General features: G+C 36.7%; 3 protein-coding genes across 4 annotated transcripts in view; 1 reads left to right on the top strand and 2 right to left on the bottom strand.

The window, feature by feature from the left end:
• Positions 1-9,745: 9,745 nt before the first annotated feature.
• Positions 9,746-12,553, top strand: LOC146164779 (grpE protein homolog 1, mitochondrial-like). Its single transcript, XM_083381336.1, has 3 exons — positions 9,746-9,877; positions 11,003-11,144; positions 11,540-12,553. The coding sequence occupies exons 1-3, from the start codon at positions 9,798-9,800 to the stop codon at positions 11,975-11,977; spliced, it is 660 nt and encodes a 219-aa protein (XP_083237462.1). The 5' UTR covers positions 9,746-9,797; the 3' UTR covers positions 11,978-12,553.
• LOC146164778 (uncharacterized) lies at positions 12,377-17,194 on the bottom strand. Of its 2 annotated transcripts, none has more exons than XM_083381333.1 (9): positions 17,113-17,194; positions 16,175-16,403; positions 15,178-15,627; positions 14,808-15,040; positions 14,439-14,693; positions 14,327-14,371; positions 14,071-14,136; positions 13,527-13,721; positions 12,377-13,457 (listed from the first exon to the last, which is right to left on the bottom strand). In XM_083381333.1, the coding sequence occupies exons 2-9, from the start codon at positions 16,372-16,374 to the stop codon at positions 12,685-12,687; spliced, it is 2,217 nt and encodes a 738-aa protein (XP_083237459.1). In that variant the 5' UTR covers positions 16,375-16,403; positions 17,113-17,194; the 3' UTR covers positions 12,377-12,684. The 2 variants fall into 2 exon arrangements, with proteins under 2 accessions (XP_083237459.1, XP_083237460.1); XM_083381334.1 differs by having other exon boundaries at positions 13,527-13,598.
• Positions 17,195-18,406: 1,212 nt separating this feature from the next.
• The window catches only part of LOC146164776 (uncharacterized), a 70,177-nt gene continuing 67,562 nt past the window's right edge, over positions 18,407-21,021 (bottom strand). Inside the window, exons 33-34 of the mRNA XM_083381729.1 lie at positions 20,638-20,773; positions 18,407-20,182 (exon numbers count right to left, since the gene is read on the bottom strand). Coding sequence (XP_083237855.1) covers positions 20,108-20,182; positions 20,638-20,773 — 211 coding nt within the window. The 3' untranslated portion in view covers positions 18,407-20,107. The remainder of the gene's footprint in view (positions 20,183-20,637; positions 20,774-21,021) is intronic.

Here is a 21,021-nt window from a genome sequence, read left to right as displayed (position 1 = left end):
ACAGCAAATATATCACTTTCTTGCCGACGTGGAGTAAAAAAGTACTTTTTGAATTCGCGACACTCCTTCAACCTTAAGATTGTTGGCTAATCCATGGAAGAATTATATTATTATTATTGTAAATTCTAAATCTAATTTCAACCCAAAACAAAGAATCTAACAGCTAAAAGAAAACAAAAAATTAAATAATAACTAGTAATCACTATTATTTTAGGTAGATAGCAAGTAGTGGGAAGTTCCGGCCCGCGGGCTGTATGTTGCCCGCCCTGTTCTAGCCCCTAGACCGGCCAGGCCCGACCAAAGGCAGTCGGGCTTGACCGAGGCCAATAAATCGCTCGGCCCATTGCGAGGCAGGAATGCCGCGCCAATTCTAAATAAGCTTAACAGTGTTTCGCAACCTTTTTGGGCTTGCGGCACCCTTCAGAAATTATAAATAGTTCGCGGCACCCTTGCTCGTATTTTTGTTGAGTGGTTAAGTGTAACGTTACAATAGTCAATAAACGAGATTGAAACAGCACATTAACTGTGCAACCAAGTTGAAAAACACGTTTGTAAGTCGGCACTTTTATCGTACGCAAAAAAATTGTATCAAGAAGCTTACCAAAGGAGCAAAAATTTGAATCCCAAAGAATTTAAAACATCTCACGGCACCCTTGAGCGTTAAAAATAGCACCCTAAAGTGCCGCGGCACACCGGTTGAGAACCACCGCGCTAAGGCAGCTTAAACAATACGCGGCAAGTCTATCGGTGAACTAACAATCGATTGATAAAATGTTTTCCTACTGAAGCGTAAAACTCCTCGCAACAGCCAACTTTCGACAATTGGTGTTTCCGGCAATTTTTCCGAGTCGTACTTTGCGGTGACGTGATGGTTGAACGTGACAGCGTTTATTGCCTTTTGACCTAATGAGAACACCAGTTAATGGACGTCACCGTCACGTATAATACGGTAATACAAAATACATTCCTATTGTGCTCGCGCTCTCGGATTTAAGACAAATATACGATATTCAGCCGAATTTAGAGTAAATTTCAAAACATAATCGTAGAACTATTTTAATATACAGATACAGTATTCCGATATTTAATACTTTTTCCTACATTTGTTTTGATTAAATTTAAGTGTAGAAGCTTATTTTGGTACTGACATTTGGGCATTAATTTCCAGCCCGCAGCCTATGAGCCCCTGGGCGCATGAATGTTGATTTCCTCGGTAGTATGTTTATTAGGACCAATTTTACCAAACTCAATCACACACAACCGTCATTAAAACAGTAAGTTCACGACAAGAAATGGAATATGTGATTGTCAAATAAAGAGAACAGGAGGTAAAATAATTTTTAGTCAAACAAAAGAAACCAGATTTACCCCTAAATAACTTTGTAAGAGACCCATCGTCAATAGGTGGAAAACATAGATTAGGATATACGGGTTGATTAAGCTATAAAAATTAACCTATATAACGATTAGCGGTAGTAAGGGCTAAATACCTGCCGACGAAAAACTGAGCAGTGCACTAGTTGCTTTACTAACTTACGACAGGCAAGGTGACAGGACTGGTGTTTTAAGGGTTGAACTATTAAGATAGGCCTACCATCGACATAGTTATATAGAATTGGATTGTGCCTGATTTCAGGTACAAAACATAGGACGCAGAATTACTTAACCAAATGGTCTGTGGCATGATCCCTCAAAACTTGTTTATATGTAAATGCACGATTTGCGTATTGTCCGGTTGCCAAAGCAGCTTTTACTTCAGGTGCACATCTGGAAATTCCAAGTCAGGTATTTTAAATTTCTTTTGAAAGAAGTATCGCAGTTTGAGTTTTACGACGGGCGTCAACAGCTATTTATAAAAATACCATGGTATTTTATAAATTAGAATTAAGATGCTGATTTTTATTTTTGTGACATGTGTATCAGACATGCAGACTTGAAAACACTGTCTTGGGGCCCGCTTTAGACAATTTCTCATGATATTACTAGAACTAATTAACCTGCGGATAACCGTGTTGTAATCTTTTTAAATGAGAACAACCCAAATATGTTGTATAGCACTTACAACTTCAAAGACAAGGCCAATTTAACTGCTTTCATGGTGGTCGTTTCGAACAGAATAACGAAATTATGTTTGTTAAATATAGAAAGACTCGTGGGGCGAAATTTAATCCACTAATTTACAATGGTTTCCAGACTGGCGAAACAATACCTACTAAGTTGCAAATTCTCCCAGGATAGTAAAGTTATACCACATCGTGGTGCCCGAACAGTGTGAATATTATCTGTTTAGAATAGATTCCAGTGTGGCAAAAATCGTGCCCATTGTGGCATATACTCCTTTTACCTAATGTTTTTTTTAGTAGAACCCGATGAAAGAATAAATTTAGTTTGCATTTTTCTTTGAGACCAGACAACTGAGTGTTATGTTTTTGGTTTTATACGATGCACTCCTGCAGGGATGTTTTTCTGGGCATATACTTGATTTTAGGTACTTCACCTGACATAACAATGTTTTAGATAAATGCAGATATTGGTTTAGCCAATTGGGAAATTATCTGCTCTAAAAATTGACCTAACACCAATACAAAACGTAAACTGCTGGATGACTTTCCAGACATAATTTTCAGATCGTTACTTTTTAGCAGGGAGTCGAGAGTCGAACCGGAACCGAACCGGAACTTTATGAACCGGTTTTGGATCAATTTTTTTCGAACCGTAACCGAACCTGAACCGTTTTTTGAACGATTTTAAGGAGCCGAACCGGAACTGAACCGAATAATTTGAAAGAACATGAACCTTAACCGAACCCGAACCTGTTAATAAAAACGGTTCGCTCCAACGTGACGTCACAACTTGTATTTTAAAGACTCAAGTTATGCCATGTTTAAAATTTAATGAACAAATTTGAATATTGATTAAAAAACGTTTCCTTTTTATTTTTTGGATATTTCAATAATGATGGGGTTGCTGTTTTTTAATACATCACGTAACTTTAATTGAATGACTTACTATTCAAGATTATTCTCTACATTTATCGACCCACATTTTGAGATTTAACGCAAATTATATTGTATCTGAACCGGAACTTTATGAACCGGTTTTGAAACAACGATGGTCGAACCGGAGCTGAACCGGAACATTTGAATTGCTCCGAACCGAAACCGGAACTGAACCGTATTACGAAAAAATCCTTGAACCCGAACCGAACCTGAACCGGAAAAGTCAAACGGTTCGACTCCCTGCTTTTTAGCATAACAATGGCAAACTATTCTCTTTTCATTGGGTACAGTGTTGGTGAATTTTAGGCATTTTAGCTAAAGCTAGCAACGTGTGATCATTTTGTTTCTAGGGCGCAGGTGCGGTGCATTGGCCGTGGTATTGCTAAGGTTCGTTTCCACAAAAAGATATTGGTTTCTGTTTAACCGCAAATCAAACACCAGCACGTTAGTTAAACCACGCCAAAGCACTACAATGTCGCGTACGTTTTATTTCGATTGTAAAGTGACGCAGTTTCACAGCACTGTAGCCTACATAAACACAAGAATATATATATAGTGGTATACATTCTTACGATGATTATTATCTATACATCTATATAATGCCCTATTTGCTCTAAATGACAACGAAACATCTTAGATTTCCGGCAAATCTCCAAGCCCAGCTTGTTCAAGAATTTAACTTCTTAAAATCCCAGGCAGAAATAGTGGAGGCAATCTTGTTTGCAGAGGCGGTCCGCTGGCAAATGACAGGCAATGACCTTCCAAAACTTAATCACCCCTTCATAAAAAAGGTCGCTCTTTTCGCGAACTTCTTTTGTTATGTTTTTTGTTCCCACGAGTGTACTTTGCTAAAAGGAGCCATGCATAATAAATCACGTTGCGTCGATAGCATACTCCTGAATTCTTCAGAGTTAAATTAAAAAAAAACTTAAACTACTGTTTAAATGCCATTATGTTTAGAAATATGGAAATACAGTTGTGTTTTAATTTTTTTTCGCGATTTGACTGCAATTCACTTGTGTATAGGCAACTATAATTAGCGCACGAGTTCGCTGCAGAACAACAAGGTTTTAAGATTAGCTGATTTATGTCAGAACTTTGCGATATCATCTCTGATTTCCCCCAGACAACTATTAAGCAGTTGGTGAAACCTTATCAGCTTTGTGACTTTTGGCCAGACAAAGAAATAGGTGTCTTTGCAGCGGAAGCAGACATTTGGATGTTTGTAACTCGCCTCGTTAGTTTCCCCTAGGTCATTAGGCAACGCTCGTGTTTAAATGGAGTGATTCAATTTGAATTTTTGCGAATGCGCACGTTGTGACAAACTTGCAATTGGTTATCATTCACTGTCGATCCACCCATCAAAAGAGAGCAACAATCGTAATTTGAGATAATTTCCGGTAGGTCTATTATATTGTAGCGTACGTTCACCAAAAATTTTATACAACATCTGGATGCATATAAATGTGCAATTTAGCACCCTGAGCTGCTTTACATGCCATTAAAAAATATATATGCTACCTTAGATTGTCAGCGATAGCACCTTTTATCGATTATTATAAACGGTTTAGCTTAGACCTGTTACTAGAGCATTTTTCAATTCTTGGCTTCGGCGCCCCTTTAATCTAGCCTTTGCCACGAAGTGAGACTGGTGCAAAAATAATTTGTAGTACAACATTAGGCTACATCTTGGTGAACAAAATCAGGTATTATATAGTACCGGTATGTAATCTTTTAAGCCTAGTCAAAAATATCGGTATTTGAAAGAGTTGGAATTGAGTAGGCCAAACGTATTGGTCTATAGAAAGCATAAATAAAATATTGTCTATACAAGTTGGAAAATGACGTTATGGGCTAAGGCAGTGTTTCTTAACCTTTTCAACTTTGGGGCGCACCTAGGGACATTTGAAAACGTGGCGGCGCACTTTGCGAGCGAAGCGAGCGCGGAATTTTTGAGGTGTACCTGTATTTCTCTTAAATTGTTACCATTTTTTATTATATAGGCTTTACAGTTGCATATGTTTAAAGAGACCCCAGCCTTGAAACCAAAATAAAAACAACGTGAACTTCGGAATAAACGACAGTTGGGAATAAGGGGTAAAAATGACGAAATCGGAATCAGAACTAAATGGCAAAAATAAGGCCAATACAACCTTTTATCTAACCCCAAACAGCATCCATATCTATCACTAACTGCCCGAATATTTTTAACCCTAGCCCAATTGCTAACACCACCAACTACCGCCTATAAGCCAAAACAGAGGCGAAAAATCCGGGGCCTAAAACAGCGGCGCCCAAATGTCGACCGACAGCAAACGGCCAATTCCAAACAGGTGTCCCCCAATCATCCCATACCCTTTCGCTACAGTACTGGGCGTAATTTGTGTCTTATTTCGATTAGTTTGGGGCTTAATTCGAAATGTTCAGGTCTTATCTAGACTATTTTAGATCTTATTCTGACATTAATGCGAATTTGGCGTTATTATGTCGGTGGTCCTAGGAGTAATATGGTTTTATATGGATTACCTGACTTAGATATTGTTGCTTTGTAGGTATTCCTGTGTTTTCTACTTAAAGTAGGGCCTACTGTGGAATCAATGAGCTAAGCTTAATAGAAGAGTAAAAATACATGTTTTATATATTAAATGTTTTTTTTCTTTTGCTCGCGGCGCACCTGGCAGCCTTCCATGGCGCACCAGTGCGCCGCGGCGCACCGGTTGAGAAACGCTGGGCTAAGGCTATGCAGTAACCAAGACGCAGCCTTTGACAAGAATTATTTTGGCAAACAAAAATTCGGACATAATTATTATCGTTTGGTTTAATATTACACTTAACCATGAGCGGATCTAGGATTTTTGTTTGGAAGGTTGGCATGAAAATATTTTCAGCGATTACGACCGAAGTGCATCAAAACGTTACGTCAAAAAATAATTGATTTAAAAAAATTCTAAGCGCGAAAAATTGCTTGTATTTAGTTTAAGTTGACAAAACTTCCCATTTATGGGATACGTGACGCAATAGGCACATAAAAAAGGTTTGTATACTGCCCGATAAAAATGCATTTATCATCAGGGGTTCTTAACCTTTTTTGTATGTTTTACCCTTTTAATAAAGATGAATATCAGATTTACCCCCATTATATAAAATAGTTCTTATCTATCAGAAAAAGGAAAGTAACAAATTACATCAGGTTTAATCAATGCGACGGGTTACTTGCTTTTGGCAACGAGTTGTTGTCAAAACATTCCAGTTTGGTCTATTTTTTTCATTTCAGACTGGACCACTTTGACTAAAAAACGCCAGTTTTTGCTCATCATAATTGGATAAGAATTTGCTAGGTGCCTTTTTAAAGGAACCGGTTTCATGGTATTGTTTAAATATGTTTCCACGCACGAGACACACTGAGAAACTTAAAGGTATTCTCAATAAAATATGTAAATCTAAAATTAAAATAATTTTTCTTGTACTTTCTCTTCTTTTGGGACACGCCATTTTTAAGATTACATTTTTTGTTACTTTTACAGACTATAATAATCAGTCAATGAGTTGTTTGCTTTAATCATTGGACTAAAGAGATCAACAATAAACTAACTTGGCCAGTTAAGCCGTACCCAGTGACAAAATTAGGCAATCACATGTATAACCAGCACTGCAATTATAAAAAGTGCATCGGAACTTTCAAAACTGCTCGCAGACACTTTCTCCAGTGGTCTCCAATCTTTGAAATAAGCCACCCCAATTTAAATAAGATGTAATCAGAATTTACATTGCGACCCCATTTTGGACAAAATTATAGGCAATGGTAAAACAAGTGCTAGAATGCAGCAGAACGGGAACCTACTTTGCCGGTGAATGTATTCATAATGACAAGTAAAAAATGTTTTAAGCGTTAAGCCTCTTCGCCTGTTTGTGTTTTTAAGTAGATATGCTTTCTAATTTGGCCTGTGGAATGCAATCTCAGAAAAACGCGGATGTTTTACTATAGAAATCCACAGCATTTGTTATGATGCTACAAATGAGGGACAATTTTAAACATCTCCGTCTACTGTCTACGTTTGATACACTTGTACATGTAACTTGGTGTGGTTTTAGAAAAAGTGCGACATTTGCTGCGCTAAATCAAAAAACACAAATTTTGTCAAATGTACGTTAACTGATACAGCAGCTCTTTGAGAGCTAAAAACAGCAATTTTTATGTAGAAGATGCACTCAGTCACGTTATTAGTGGGACCTCATTGTAAAGAAGCTGAAACACTTTAGAAAAGTAAGGATCTCCCGCGGACAATAAAATATAAAAGAAAGATTCTTGTCTTTTTTTTTTTTTTTGCAGGCAAGAAACTCAGATTAAAATTAGATCTTAAGACTGTTTAATGTAAACAGTCCTAAGATCTCACTGTAAAGAAAACTAAATATATAAATCGTACTAAAACATTACGAATATGGTGAGTTATGGCGACCCCACAAAAATTTTAGGCGACCTCACTTGGGGTCGCGACCCACAGGTTGGAGACCACTGCCTTAATCTATGCCGTGACTGCCGAAGAACCTGATTTATTCAAACAGTAAATGACGTATTAATGAAGTAACTGAAAGATAAGGATATTGTCAAGAAACTAAAAAAATGATCAATTAGCGAAGCATAACGTTATCGATACAAGGCGATAAAAAATCAATAGGTACTAGGCTAACTTCAAAAAAGCAGCAGTTCTAGGAAACTATGCTACCAATACCTATAGCTGGCACTATTTTTCTGTCTCGTCAGCTGATGTTGGTATTTTGATTGATAGCTAATTTACCCCCGAAAGTGAGGAAATTTACCCCCAGGGGTAAATTTAACCCAGGTTAAGAAAGGCTGATCTGCATAATAAAAGAGAAAGTTTGTGAGATGTGTGTGTGTGTGTGGCAACATGTTCGCCCAGTCATTTTACAATGCATTTGTGTTAAATCACAATGGAAATGTTACGTCACACTCAATAAAAGATTTGTGTTTAAGCATGTATCCCAAGCCCCAGCGTTAGTTAATTTAATATAGGTATATTTCGATTTATTTGTGGACCCCCGGTTGAGAACCACTGTTATAAACTATGCTAACAAACGTGTGCAACGTTCCAAGTAAAGACTCAAGTTTAACAATGCCAAATTTAGGCAGAGTTCGCAAAATATCGCGTTTGTTGTCGCAGTAAGTAATAAAACATAGTCTAAGTTTAATTTACCTGCCGGGAAATAAAAAATAAAACTAAGTACATTTCCTTCATAAAGTAAAATTTTAATGTTTTCAACTAAGACTATTATGTTTAGGAACTTATTGATGCCTGTTTACACGTAACATTTAGGTAGAGTTCGCAAATTTACGAAGAATTGAATTTTTATTTTTAAGCCGTTTGTTAGCGATATTGATTGAGACCAAAGCCTAATGACTTCTTACAATGTGTTTACCCACGCAATACTTAATATTGCGTTTATTGCAGTAGTTCACAGTAAGCATTTGTTTTTTCAATGAGGATTTTTCTCACGTTTGACGCAGTTTAGCACCGGGATTACGTATTTGCTTAAACATGACGCTATCAAGTAAGTCTAAGCAATTGCTGCTGCAACCTAAAGTTTTACGTTTAAGAGTTATTGTCAATTGACAAATGTCACGGGTTTTCGTTACTTAAAGATGTATTGCATGTTTAGCCAAGTGTTGTGTGCTATAGTTAACCGACTTCACATCACATGATTTGAAATTTCTATTTAATGACACTCAGTTCAAACGTTTAGGCATAAGCAAATTTGTCATGACATTTAAAAAAATATGTTTGCATTATTTATGTCATTTACGAAGATCTTACGAATAACCGGTAAATATTCTTTTTAACCTGGGCAACGCCGGGTATTTCGTCTAGTACAGAGGTTTTCAACCTATGGGTCATGGCCCAGTAGTGGGCCATGACGCTGTTTTTAGTGCGCCACAGAGCTTGCATAAAGTGATGTCAAAAAGCATGTCATTATGAACACATAAGAGTCCGACAGATAAATAACAAAACGTCGACCTAATGTTATATTTGTAACATCATTTCTTTTTACAATGGCAAACCCCTTGCTTTCGTATTATTCTTTGTTACGTTTATAGTGCTGCGCAACCGGTGTGCCGCGACGTTCCCGTAGTTGTGTTTGGCCTACTTGTGTTTCAGGGTATCTTTCAATCAGTCGTATTGTAAGTATTTTGACCTTATGCAATATTTCAGGTATAAATTTATGAACTTAAGGGAATTAACTGACAAGGAATTTATATATCCGGCGAAGGTCGTTGGTTCGAATCTCACCGCGAATTTTTTTTTTTTTGATGATCTTTGATTGAAATTTTTAATAACCGACTAATTTCACCTTATTACACCCTGAGGTACACGGTGTACCGCTTAAAGTTGTCCGCTTTAAGTTTGCAGAAACTCTGCTTCTGCATAACCGTGATGCAAGTTAATGAAATTAAAGAGCCAGGATAGGATCATAAAGTCGTATTACGGACCTATACGGAAACACTTATTATTTAAATAATTACCAGCATTTTTTGCCTCTAAATTCACACCTTGCATTTGTTTAAATGTGCAAAAATATGTAAAGGTTAACTATTGTAAATGTGTTAAAGTTTGTTTACAGTAATTGCAAATAACGAATTTAAACTGGTGGAGTTTACGCTGGTGTTCGGGAAATATTATCCAAAAGTACATGCCGTTTCTCTTTCTCGATAAATTGTGTTTAGTAATGCGATTTGCCCTTGCTGGAATATTCTTCTACTATTTATTTTTTGCGTAAGGTGAAATGTTAACAAGTAAAACAATATCATCGGTTGGGAGATTAAATTGGAGTTATCTTTCTCAGCTACGATCAAGTTTATTGAGGTAAGCAGCTACTGTATTATTGTCAATTTTTTTGCATTTTTTTTGCATCCTGGCAACACAACCCCAATACAAAGTTAAAAAATTTAAAGTTGCTGTAAAATAATCTGCCACAGGATGCAGATGCATGGTACTAGCCTGTACTCAATGTTCAGTGGGTAGTACCAATTATTAATTCAAACTGGTTATAAATCATAAGGATAGTATTTGTGCACTGGCCAGATTGGAAACTTTGGATATTGCGCGGGGGAGATGTTTTGCAGCTGAAAAAATGCGCGGCTGAAAATAAAATTTTAACTTGAACTTGCGCGACTGAAAATAAACCATCAGGCTACCGAAAGTTGTAAATTGCGAATTTATATTAAACTTACAGCGTTAATAGAATACTTGAATCACTGCGCAATTTTTGGTTGGTGTGCGAGCGCAGTGCGTAGGTAAATATTTAAAAATCTGGATAGTGTAGCATTTAATATGCAATATAACTCGATATTGCCTAATTTGACGTCACTATGCACTTGACCGTTGTCCACTAATGCGTGACCAAAACGCTGGGCGCTGGTCTAGAATCCTACCACAACGTTGAAATGATTATTAAGCAATGCATAATATGTGGGTTAGGGTGTCGGTTAGTGTTTGGGTGTGGGTAGGTCAAGTAATATTGTTTAACACTATTACTGGACTCACCCAAACCCAAACGCTAACCGGCACCCTAACCCAAATAATGTTCGTTGTGGTAGGATTCTAGACGAGCGCCAAACGCTGAATTGTGCGTTTTTAGCGTTTCGCAGGGGATTCTATATGATGCATTATATTATATACGTCTTATAGACTAGCGTTAAAAAATGTTATGCAACTTCAGTATGCGGCCCGCCAATTTTTTTTGTGCTTGTTAAGTTTCATACAAGTTTACGCGGCTGAAGTTTTGCGCGTTTGCTCGAGCTAGATTTGCGCGGCTGGACACATTTTCTATAAAATGCGCGGCTGTGACCGCGGCTGAAAGTGCTACTGCGCAATAAATCCCCCGCCCACCCAAACTTTCCAACCTGGTGCACTGGTCTAGGATCCTACCACATTATTTATTATTTCGTATAAATAGTATTTAGAGTTTATAAACTATTTTTTTAACAGAAATGGAAGCCTAACGAACTTCTCCACTGATCCCAACCCAAGTGGCAAAGAAGATGAGAACAAAGCCGAGGAAATTCCAGCAGCACAAAAACAGCTGGAAGATGAAGTTAAAGAACTAAATGAAACAGTCGCTGAACTTACGGTGAATATTTAATTAGATTGTATATTAAATATAAATTGAATTGATAAAAAATAATTTAGAAGCATGTGAATAACATTGTGTTCATGTATTTGAGTCATATAACCCCACCTCATTCAATTTTAGTGTATTAAAACAAAGATAAAAGGTATAGCATGATATTGTTATGGTTGCAAATATTTCTTTAAACCAAAAAAATAATATAGGTGATTTTGGACTTGATGTTTTGCTATGATAATCGTATCACTCTTGAAATTAAAATATTTTTTGTTAGAAAACTGGTTTAATTATTTATTTAGCATAAAACGTTTACATTTGTATGGTGTTTAAACATGTCATATAAATTAGGTTTTGTATTACTGTACTGTAGTGAAAAATAACCCCGATTTTGTCATTAGGGAAAGTACCAACGCTCTCTGGCAGAAAATGAAAATGTGCGGAAACGCCTACGGAAAGAAATCTCAGATGCAAAACTCTTTGGAATACAGAGCTTTTGTAAGGACCTTCTTGATGTTGCCGACGTCCTAAAAATGGCTTTAAATAGTATTCCCGAAGAAAAAAGCATTAACGAAACTGATCCAACTTGGAAGGACTTCTACACCGGTGTTACACTCACCGACAAAGAGCTGCATAAAGTGTTTGAACGGCATGGCCTGCAAATTCTAAACCCGGAGAAGGGTGAAAAGTTTAACCCCCATGAACACGAGGCCTTGTTTGAAGCCCCAATCGAGGGAATTGCCCCCGGCTCTATTGCCCTCATTCAAAGGGCTGGATACAAACTCAAAGGGAGAACTATAAGACCTGCCCAAGTTGGCGTAACACCAAAGGCGAAATAATGATCTAATGGTTGTTAATTTGCAGGAATATAAGCCAGAAGGAGGATGGATGGGACAGTGTATGCTATCTGTTCAGTCTTGTAAAGTATTATAATAGCGAAATGTCTAACATAATTACATGTACTCTTCAGTGATCAGCAACGGATGTAGAATTATTCATGTCGGAAATCTAACTATTTCTAAAAAAGTCCACCAATATTTATTGTTTTATAGTGAAGTAGTGTATTTGGTATTCGTGATTTTTATTGAAAATAAACCACTGCTAAATGAACATTTTAAAGTAGTGCATTGATGCTTCATGTTGCTTTGTGCATGATTTAAACAACAATAACTTTGTTATGGACTTCCCTTAAAGTAACCTTGTCGTCTCAACACTGAATTTATCAAGAAAAAATTAGATCTGGATGTTTGCTTTATAATAACATAACAAGGCAGAAAATAAAACCATAGTCAATTTGTGTAAGCGTAAGCAATATAGGGATTTCAGAAACTTTATAGCTAATCCCAAATTTTTTGAAAAAACAGTTATGATCCGATACCAAATGACGTCATCCATATGCACGAACAAGTATTTGCATTACCTTGCGAGAATTTAACATGCAGTTCTTGTGTATTACAGATATTCCCTTATAAAACCAAGTCAATAAAAGAAACCAAACTTAAAATATTTCATTAGGTGATAAAAATGGTCCTGTGACATTGTAAGATCAGATATGCATTCTCGCTTGTAAGTGCCAGCTTAGCTTTTCCAACAGACTTAGCTGGCTCTTTGCTTTGTTAAGGTTTCTTTGTTTATTTTGTTCAATACCGCAATCTCTGCATTCTGCGAAAGCTTTCACAGATTGTTCAAAATCCAATTTGGCCTGTTGTGTATCTCCCAATTTCTTTTGAGCACTGCCCATTAAATATAGGGATTCACCATACAATTGAAAAAAGTGAGCTTCGCCGCCATGCATCCTCAGAATTATGTCACGAGCCTGTTGGGCATTGTCATGCGCAGTTTCATATTCCTCCAATGCAAGGAGGGCCTGTGAGCGGGAAACTAAATAATTTGCAGAATAAATTTCCTTTACTTCAGGTCGCAAGTCCTGTGTTTCCTTTAACTTTGAGTTTGCCAGTCGCATCATCGGCAAGACATTTTGCTTCACTTGGCCCGTTTTTCCACCTGCTACCATGGCAGTGGCTAGCTGGGCAAGGGTTGTGACTACGCTGTTTATACCCTCAGCTTTTGCTGGTGGTTCTTTGGCAAACAAAAAGAGTGTTAGGGCTGATTGGGCAAATGATAAAGCCTCATCTGAGCCTGAAGTATCTTTTAACAAATCTACCATTTCCAAACACCTACTCCCCATCATGGAAGCTTCACTTGTCGGCAAATTATTTTCGATTACTCTGGACAATTCTTTGCTGATAAGAAGTGCACGGTCTGTTTCATTGTTTAGCAGAAGCCTTTCAATGTCAACCATGTGAGAAATGTAAGACTCTAAACATGAAAATGCAATGGTTAGCATGAAATCTTTGGTTGATTTAGCTTGTAAAGAACAGTACTTACCAACAGTTGTGTCTATATCAAAAGTCACCACTTCTGGAAGTGAAACTGTAGCTTCTTTGTGGTTCGATAAATCTAAAACCGAAAATTTTTCACTTTTTAATGCCAGGTATGCAAGAAGAAATGGAACTAAAACAGCAGCAATAGCCCAAAGCAATAATTTTTTACAAAATAAGACCTTCATATCAGGCTCAATAGCTGCAAATAAAAAGGATTGTTGAAATTTACTCATAAAGAAAGGATGGACAATTGGGAATGTTATGCGCACTTGTTTACCTTTTGGTTGCTATAATACGAGAGGAGTAAAATCAGAATTAAATGGGTCCTATATAATTTAGGTAAAACGATTATGTATATATTATTTTCACATAAATTTGTTATTTTTTTTCGGGTTGTGTTAAACCATGTCACAAATTGATTGCTGATGATTCTATATTTGTTGATATTTGGTTTAATTATAGGGGTTGAAACTTCAAAGAGAACAAAATACACATTTATTTCCTACTAAAAGAGTTGCTTACAAAATCAAAAAAAAATAAGTACATACCTTCCAGGTGCATGCTCTCTACAAGTGTTTGTTTTCCAAAGTTAGAAGGGAAATCCGTTTCAATCCCTATAATGTAAAAAAAACAAATACTAATCGTGCTGTGTTAAACCTAACAGTGACAAATTGATTGCTGATGATTCTATTCTTGTGATGTATTTAGTTTAGTTGTAGGGCTTGAGAAATAAACATTTATTCTTTATTTAAAGTGTTGCTCACAAATAAAATGCTTTATATCTTTATGTGCATAGTTGCATACCCTCCAGGTGCACTCCAAAGTTTGAAAGGGCGTCTGTTCCAACCGCTATAATGAAAAAACAGCTGGTAAACAATTAGCTGGTAAAACCTAATTACTGAAAAATGTGTCAAACCTGATTGATGAAATCTTCTTTCTGAAAAGTCAAGACTTGTTGATGTACTTTGGTCATCAGGTAGGTTTGATTGTGGAAATGGAGCCTCCTTAAATGGATAGGTAAAGTTTTCCAAGCTGACCAAAACACCTTTAGTATTTGCGGCAGATGTTTCCAGATTTTGAGCCGCAATGAGCTGCTTTAAAACACAAAATTCTCTGTCCAAGTCTTCAGTTGTGGATATTTCCTGTGCCTTTACTGATAACTTCATCATAGCTGGAGAAAGTATGTACTATTTAAAAATTTATCTTTAAAGTGTGGCTTAACTTTTGCATAGGCAATTTTGTCTCCTGGAAACATACATAACTATCTCTTTTTATAGGTTTTTACCAGATTTGCTATCAGGTCGTTTGCTGCTGTCCCCATTCCAACATTCTACCATGAGAGGTTTCAGGATTTCACATATGCGACAGTCCTTGTCAGGCAAATTCCTTTGAACATTTTCTACCAAGATTTCATTGGGTCTTGTGCCGCGGGATATCAGAACCGACAAATAGGACAAATGTCGTGCTCCATCGTAGATTGGTGTTCGAGTAAGAATCTCGTAAATTATCATTCCAACACTGCAAACAAAGTAGTTTAATCAGCTTCCAACTAATAAAATACAAGCAAGTAGATAATGAATGTACATTGAAACTACACATAATTATATATGCAGATTACAGGTATATAAAAATAAAATATTATAGGCATAAAATACCTGTACATATCCATTGAAGGTTCTGGATCTTTTTCTTCTGAAAACTCAGGTGCACAGTAATAAAGTGTAAATTGGGTTGATGGTGTAACTTCAGTTTCTGTACTTAGGATGGAGCCGTGTCTTATCAAGTTTGCCGAACCAAAGTCTCCTATTTTAGCTTCAAATTTTTCATTAAGCAAAATGTTTTCAGACTTCAAATCTCCATGACAGTATGATTTGTGACTGAAGTTATGATGCAGGTAGGCAAGCCCTGAAAGAATACCCAGTGACACATTCATTCTTATGCTCCAGCCAATGTCAGCAACTTTTCCAAAGAGCAGTGAATCCAAGTTGTCATGTTGTGCAAACTCCATCACGATGCCTACACATGATGACCATGAAGTAACTCCGTATATTCTTACTATATTTGGATGATCAATCGAGACAAGAATATTGGCTTCTCTTTTTATGCTGCAACATATCCACAAAAAATACAGTTTGACTGACAAGCAGTAATACATACTTACATTTGTTTAACAGAGAGTTTTGACTGGGTAAATATTACACATTCAGCCAGCATGTCTAATACTGCTTTCTACTGCCTGTTAAGGTTATATAATGGTATTACCTTAGTAGAAAAATATAAATGTTTTAGAAATGGTTTATTTAATTTTTTTCAATTTAAAAAAGTTCAAATAAAATGCGTTTTGAAAAAATTTATAGCAATGCTAAGCGAAGATTGACCAAAAAAACACATCTTGAGACCAATACGATTCACTGATTTTTTATATACCTAAAATATAGTCAAAATTTGAATTAATTAAAATAATAATCCAACTAATATTTTAGTTTATCTACCTATATTTAATAAACTCTTATTTTACATGTTAACTTGACATGAAACACTTGACATTTTTTTTGTTTTTTTAGGAACCACTGTAGCATTATATTCATAGCAAAACATAGGCTGAAATATAGGTCTATTTCTAATACTAAGTTTCATAAAGGGTATGCTCACTCATTCGCTTTGCGCAGTTGTGCCTTGTCTGCTCCTGTGACCTGGAAGCACTTTACAACTATGGTGCCCTCGCTTTCGTGGTAACATCTCCGGGCAGAAGCAAAAGAACCACTTCCCAAGTAATCTTCTGTAGTGCAGGAAGACAGAAATTCACCCACTGGGTATTCAGTTATTCGCGAAGAAAATCCATCGACTTGCATCGATCACTTTGGGGGTTTATTTCTCATATCTGTGAATAACCAATTTTAATTAGCAAATTAGCATGGATTTGTAGACTTCCATGATTTTAGCATAAACTATTTTTTAGCTTCAAGTTTAAAATAAAAGTGTAAAATATGGCGCTATGGCAAGCAAAATAATTTTTATAAGTAGTTTTATGCATTCTGCAAGGTAATAAATAGATAAGGAGACAGTGACTCACTTAACGCTGTGCGAACGTATGGGAAGGGTAATATGAAAGTTAAGCCTACGCAAAACTTTAAAAAGCTGGCCATTTGAACTAACTAGAATTTTTGGAAAAATCGCTGTGAAATGTTTTTAACCGTAAAAAGTTAGTCAAACTTCCAAAACTACAGTCACCCTTGTGGTTTTCGGTAGTAATTACATTACTGTCATACAAGTTTGTTCAAATTGAACCTATTACGGTCCCACAAATTTCAGAATTCATTTTATTAAAGTCACGCAATTTTAGGCTGCATAAAAATGATATTAAACCTATATTTATTTCTGTTACTTTGAAAATTAGCAGGACAATCACTTTTTTCTTCTCAAGCCTGTGATTATAATCTGCCAATATGAATGAGGTACCTTTTTAAGTGTTTAGCTCATGGTGTAACTTTAATCATGAATTTTGATTTTGTATAAAAACGTTAAAAACGCCAGCATTGAACATACACACTGCAAAAACTAAACAAACTAAATAACATTGCTTTACGAACCGTGTTTGTCTATCTGAGTTAAGTTACTTCGTTGGTTCCTCTTCTTTAGAAACTTCACGGTAACTAAAGAAGACATTGTCTGTTAATCAAGCAAATCGTTGTTCTGCTTGCGCTTGACTGACGTTTACCCCAAGTACGCTTAATCATCGATATTTGTTTTTTTTCTTTTTATGAAAAACATATACGTAGTTAACTAGCAGAATCAATGCGAATCGCTTATAAATATAATTTGTCATTTTTGATAATTTCAATGGCATGGTCAATAGTAGCTACAACAGTTGCTATGGCACATTTGGGCAATCCCCTTAACCAATCCTAGTTTCGAGCAAAGGTCGGGTTACGTCACGTGAATTCACAAAGTTACTTAAAAATATGACTTCCAAAGTAACATCTAAACGTGACGTCATAAAAAGTAACCTGGAAAACATACAGTAAGTTTATTTTGTTAGGTTTTAGGCTGTAGTAGATGGTCAATTCGAAAGCTACATTACAAAAATGTTATTGATTCGCACAAAGCGGAAAACACCTTTATATTGTTTAAGCAAAAACTTTTATTTTCTAAGGTGGATTAGGACGCACGACGCCTTTGGCTAAAACGATACAATCAAAATGGGCTAAGACATTTTATAAAGCTAAGATTCGCGCGAAGCATTTTTTGCGTACATAACTATAGGCAATAAAAAATAGTTTGTTTCTCCACCTGCTTGAGAGTGATACTGGATGTGTTTTCATTATCTTGCGTTAAATGTGAATGTGATTGTTACATCACCATAAGTGTAGGCTAAAAAGTGCAGTGATGGTTTGATTGTCAGCACATCAGCTACATTCGCGCGAGAGTTCGACAGGCAACAACCAGTTTCATGTTTTGTGATGTTGCGCTATGACGCATTTTCGTGACGTCATACTTAAATGACCACAAATTTAGCTGAATTTTGTTACTGCATGGAAGCTACCCGGTTTTAGGCCAAAAATACGGCGGAACCCTACTTATACCTGGCAATAAATGAAATTTATCCACGTTTTAATAATAAAACGTTTAGGACGGCTATTGATCACACGGCATCTTTAGAGCGTTTAATTTTATCTTGCAGTCCCAACTTTAAAAATTCGTGGTACACAAGTTGGATGCAAGAAATTTTTTTTTTCAAAAGATGTTTTAAGTGCTTCACAATTGCCGACTTCTCTTAATTTGAAGTCCTGAAAACATACCACAGAAGCAAAATTATCTTGTGGTCCTACAACCTGTCGTAACAAGATTTGTTGGCTAGGCAATAAAATAGCGACACAATTAGACGTACTTCGACTGTATTACAACTGTAGTTTAGTAGAAAAGGGGGGGGAGAAAACGTCGTTTAGTAAATAGTAATCGGCGAACACAATACGAGCACAGAACGTTTTAGCGATACGATTCTGTATAAGCGAACGAATACACGGCCTACGGAAGCGACTTAAAACACAATAGTTTTAAAACAAAACCCCCTGGAAGTAAAAATAAAGTCGCGTAGATGAAAGCAAAAGCGTGAACAAAGAGCGTTTTTCGGCTTGCCTATACGTCGTGAACGAAAAACTGTGATGTAAAATGGAAGTACGAAAACCTGTCTAGTTTAGAATTAATCTTGCATGCTTACCGAATTCCCCCAAAAAATATTTTTAAAGTGATATAGCACCGCGAGAAACCGTGAAACTGCACCTGGACCTGATTTATTCGTTTTAAGGCTGATTTTGATACTCTAGTGACACCAAGAACCAAAACGAAAATAAAAAAGTGAAATGGAAAACAAAACGCGATAAAACGGTGGCAGAAATGTAAAGCACAAGATACAGCAAGATTTACATACTTAGATGCAGAGGGGAATTGCGAAACACCATTTGGCGTTTTACGGCACATCTGAGATTAGTATTTCCTAATACAGTGGTTCCCAACCGGGGTGCCGCTGCAGAAAGTTTCTTTATGAATCTTATTATTTGTGGTAATAATAAGCTTCTTTAAAAAATCTTGGGTCTGGAGTGAAATAATTAGACATATATTTTCTCACAGTAGATGTGAATTGTTTTTAATATTAAACTCATATATTGTGATATTAAGTAAACCACTGAGCGCTAACAACTTAGTATATGTATCTTTTCTTTAGGGTGCCGTAAGTAACGGGTTGGGAACCACTTCCGTAAAACAATGTATTTCGTCTTCGCTCGAAAGCCAAAGGAGGCAGAAAAAATCACCGAACAACCGGTAAGCGCATTAAGCGAAAATAAAAAGCAAATCGATACTTTTCGCAAAGAACATCCCGAATTTTGCCAGGACGACTCTGCCGTTTGGGCATGGATAAATAGCAAGAAATCCGTATATATTTTTTGTCATATTTCATCAAAAAACAGGGGTTAACGCATTGCAGAAAAGTAAACAAACATGTGGATAAAAAAGCTAGAAGGTCAACGCAATGATTTCGAGCGAATAATGCGGCGACGAAAATGACAAGAAAGCCTAAGAAAAATGCATTTCATTCAAACAGAGCCGAGATTTTCACGATAAAAGAATATTTAAAAAAACAAAAAATAGAGGACAATCGCGTCTCACAGAGAAGCGACAAAAAAGGAAGTCGATAAAATTTTTAACGCGCAAAATATTCCCGGGAAAATGTACGCTATTTTCATTAAAAGCAAACAAACAACATGATTTTGGGCCGAAAGCTCAGGGGCTCTTCGCAAAAACAAACCAAGAGCGATTTCGAAAATCGGGCGTTCAGCCGCTCGGAAGGGGATCGAACTCGCGACCCCCGGAATTTAGTGTTCGCCGGTATTTCGGCCATATCTTCTCTCGTGGTTACGTTAGTATTGCGTCACCGGGGGAAACGAAAGCTCATGCACAGTCTATTCTGGTCCCCGGGCGTCCCCGTCAGTTTGGGGTGAGGGTGTTCACCCCCAGATTTAGATGGGTGGGGGGTCTCTTTGCAGACCACGACTCTTGGCGTGGCAGGGTGGCGTGTAGAGTAGCGAGTTACTTGAAGTTGTAGTACTCGCTCATCGAGTCGATATACTCCTGCACGGCGCGGTAGCAGAACTCGTATTGTTCCTGAATGAGTAAAAAGTTAATATTGGTAAAGGTAAGTCACGAACTTCTCTTCGCAGTTGAGCGGTTATAATTTCGAGGTAAATAATATTAGTTCAATATGTGGCGCTGATAAACAACAAAATGTATAACACAACGAAAAATCGAAAGTTTTATATTTGCGAAGGCAAAAGAGTTGTATGACCTGCTGTTATAATAAAATTGAATTTTATTTCACATAAATTAGACGGGTGATCATAGCAAAACTAATACTGTTACGTTTTACATTTATCTTAAAAGTGTTAAGATTGGAGTTAAACTAGAATACGAGTGGCAAAAAAGCTTGAAAGGAAGACCACAGCAAAATTAGAAATGTTACATTGACTTCTTATAAAAATAAATTTTGGAAATAAACTATAATAAAAGGGCAAAAAAAAATTTAAAATTCACACAAGGAAATAAAATGTTGTCAAATTTACCAGGTTCTGGACCATGTGGGGCCGCTGCATTCGGAGACACTTGACGATCTGGAACATGTCGAGGATTCCTTCGGCCTTGACCTGTTCCAGGGCGGTGGAGAGGGCGCAGAAGGCCCCCGTTCGTCCGGCGCCCGCGCTACAACGAGAGGATTTCGTTTAAAATTTTATTTCATTTTATTGCGATTTTTTTCTACTATGGTTTGAAGGCACAGCTCCCTTTGAAAAAGGGAGTTTATTTTCAATCATAATTAAAAGCCGTATTTGTCCCATTCAAAAACTGAAAACAAGTGGCACTGTTGACAAATTGTATGTTACTGTTGTCAACAGTTTTTATTTCAAAGTAGGTGTATGTGTTTTTTTACAAATAAATACATGTGTGTTTGG

Source organism: Ascidiella aspersa, chromosome 2 (genome assembly GCF_963924565.1).
Source record: "Ascidiella aspersa chromosome 2, kaAscAspe10.2, whole genome shotgun sequence".
Classification (NCBI taxonomy): Eukaryota; Metazoa; Chordata; class Ascidiacea; order Phlebobranchia; family Ascidiidae; genus Ascidiella; species Ascidiella aspersa.
Note: the sequence above shows the minus strand (reverse complement) of the source record. Positions and strands in the feature narration are given on the sequence as shown.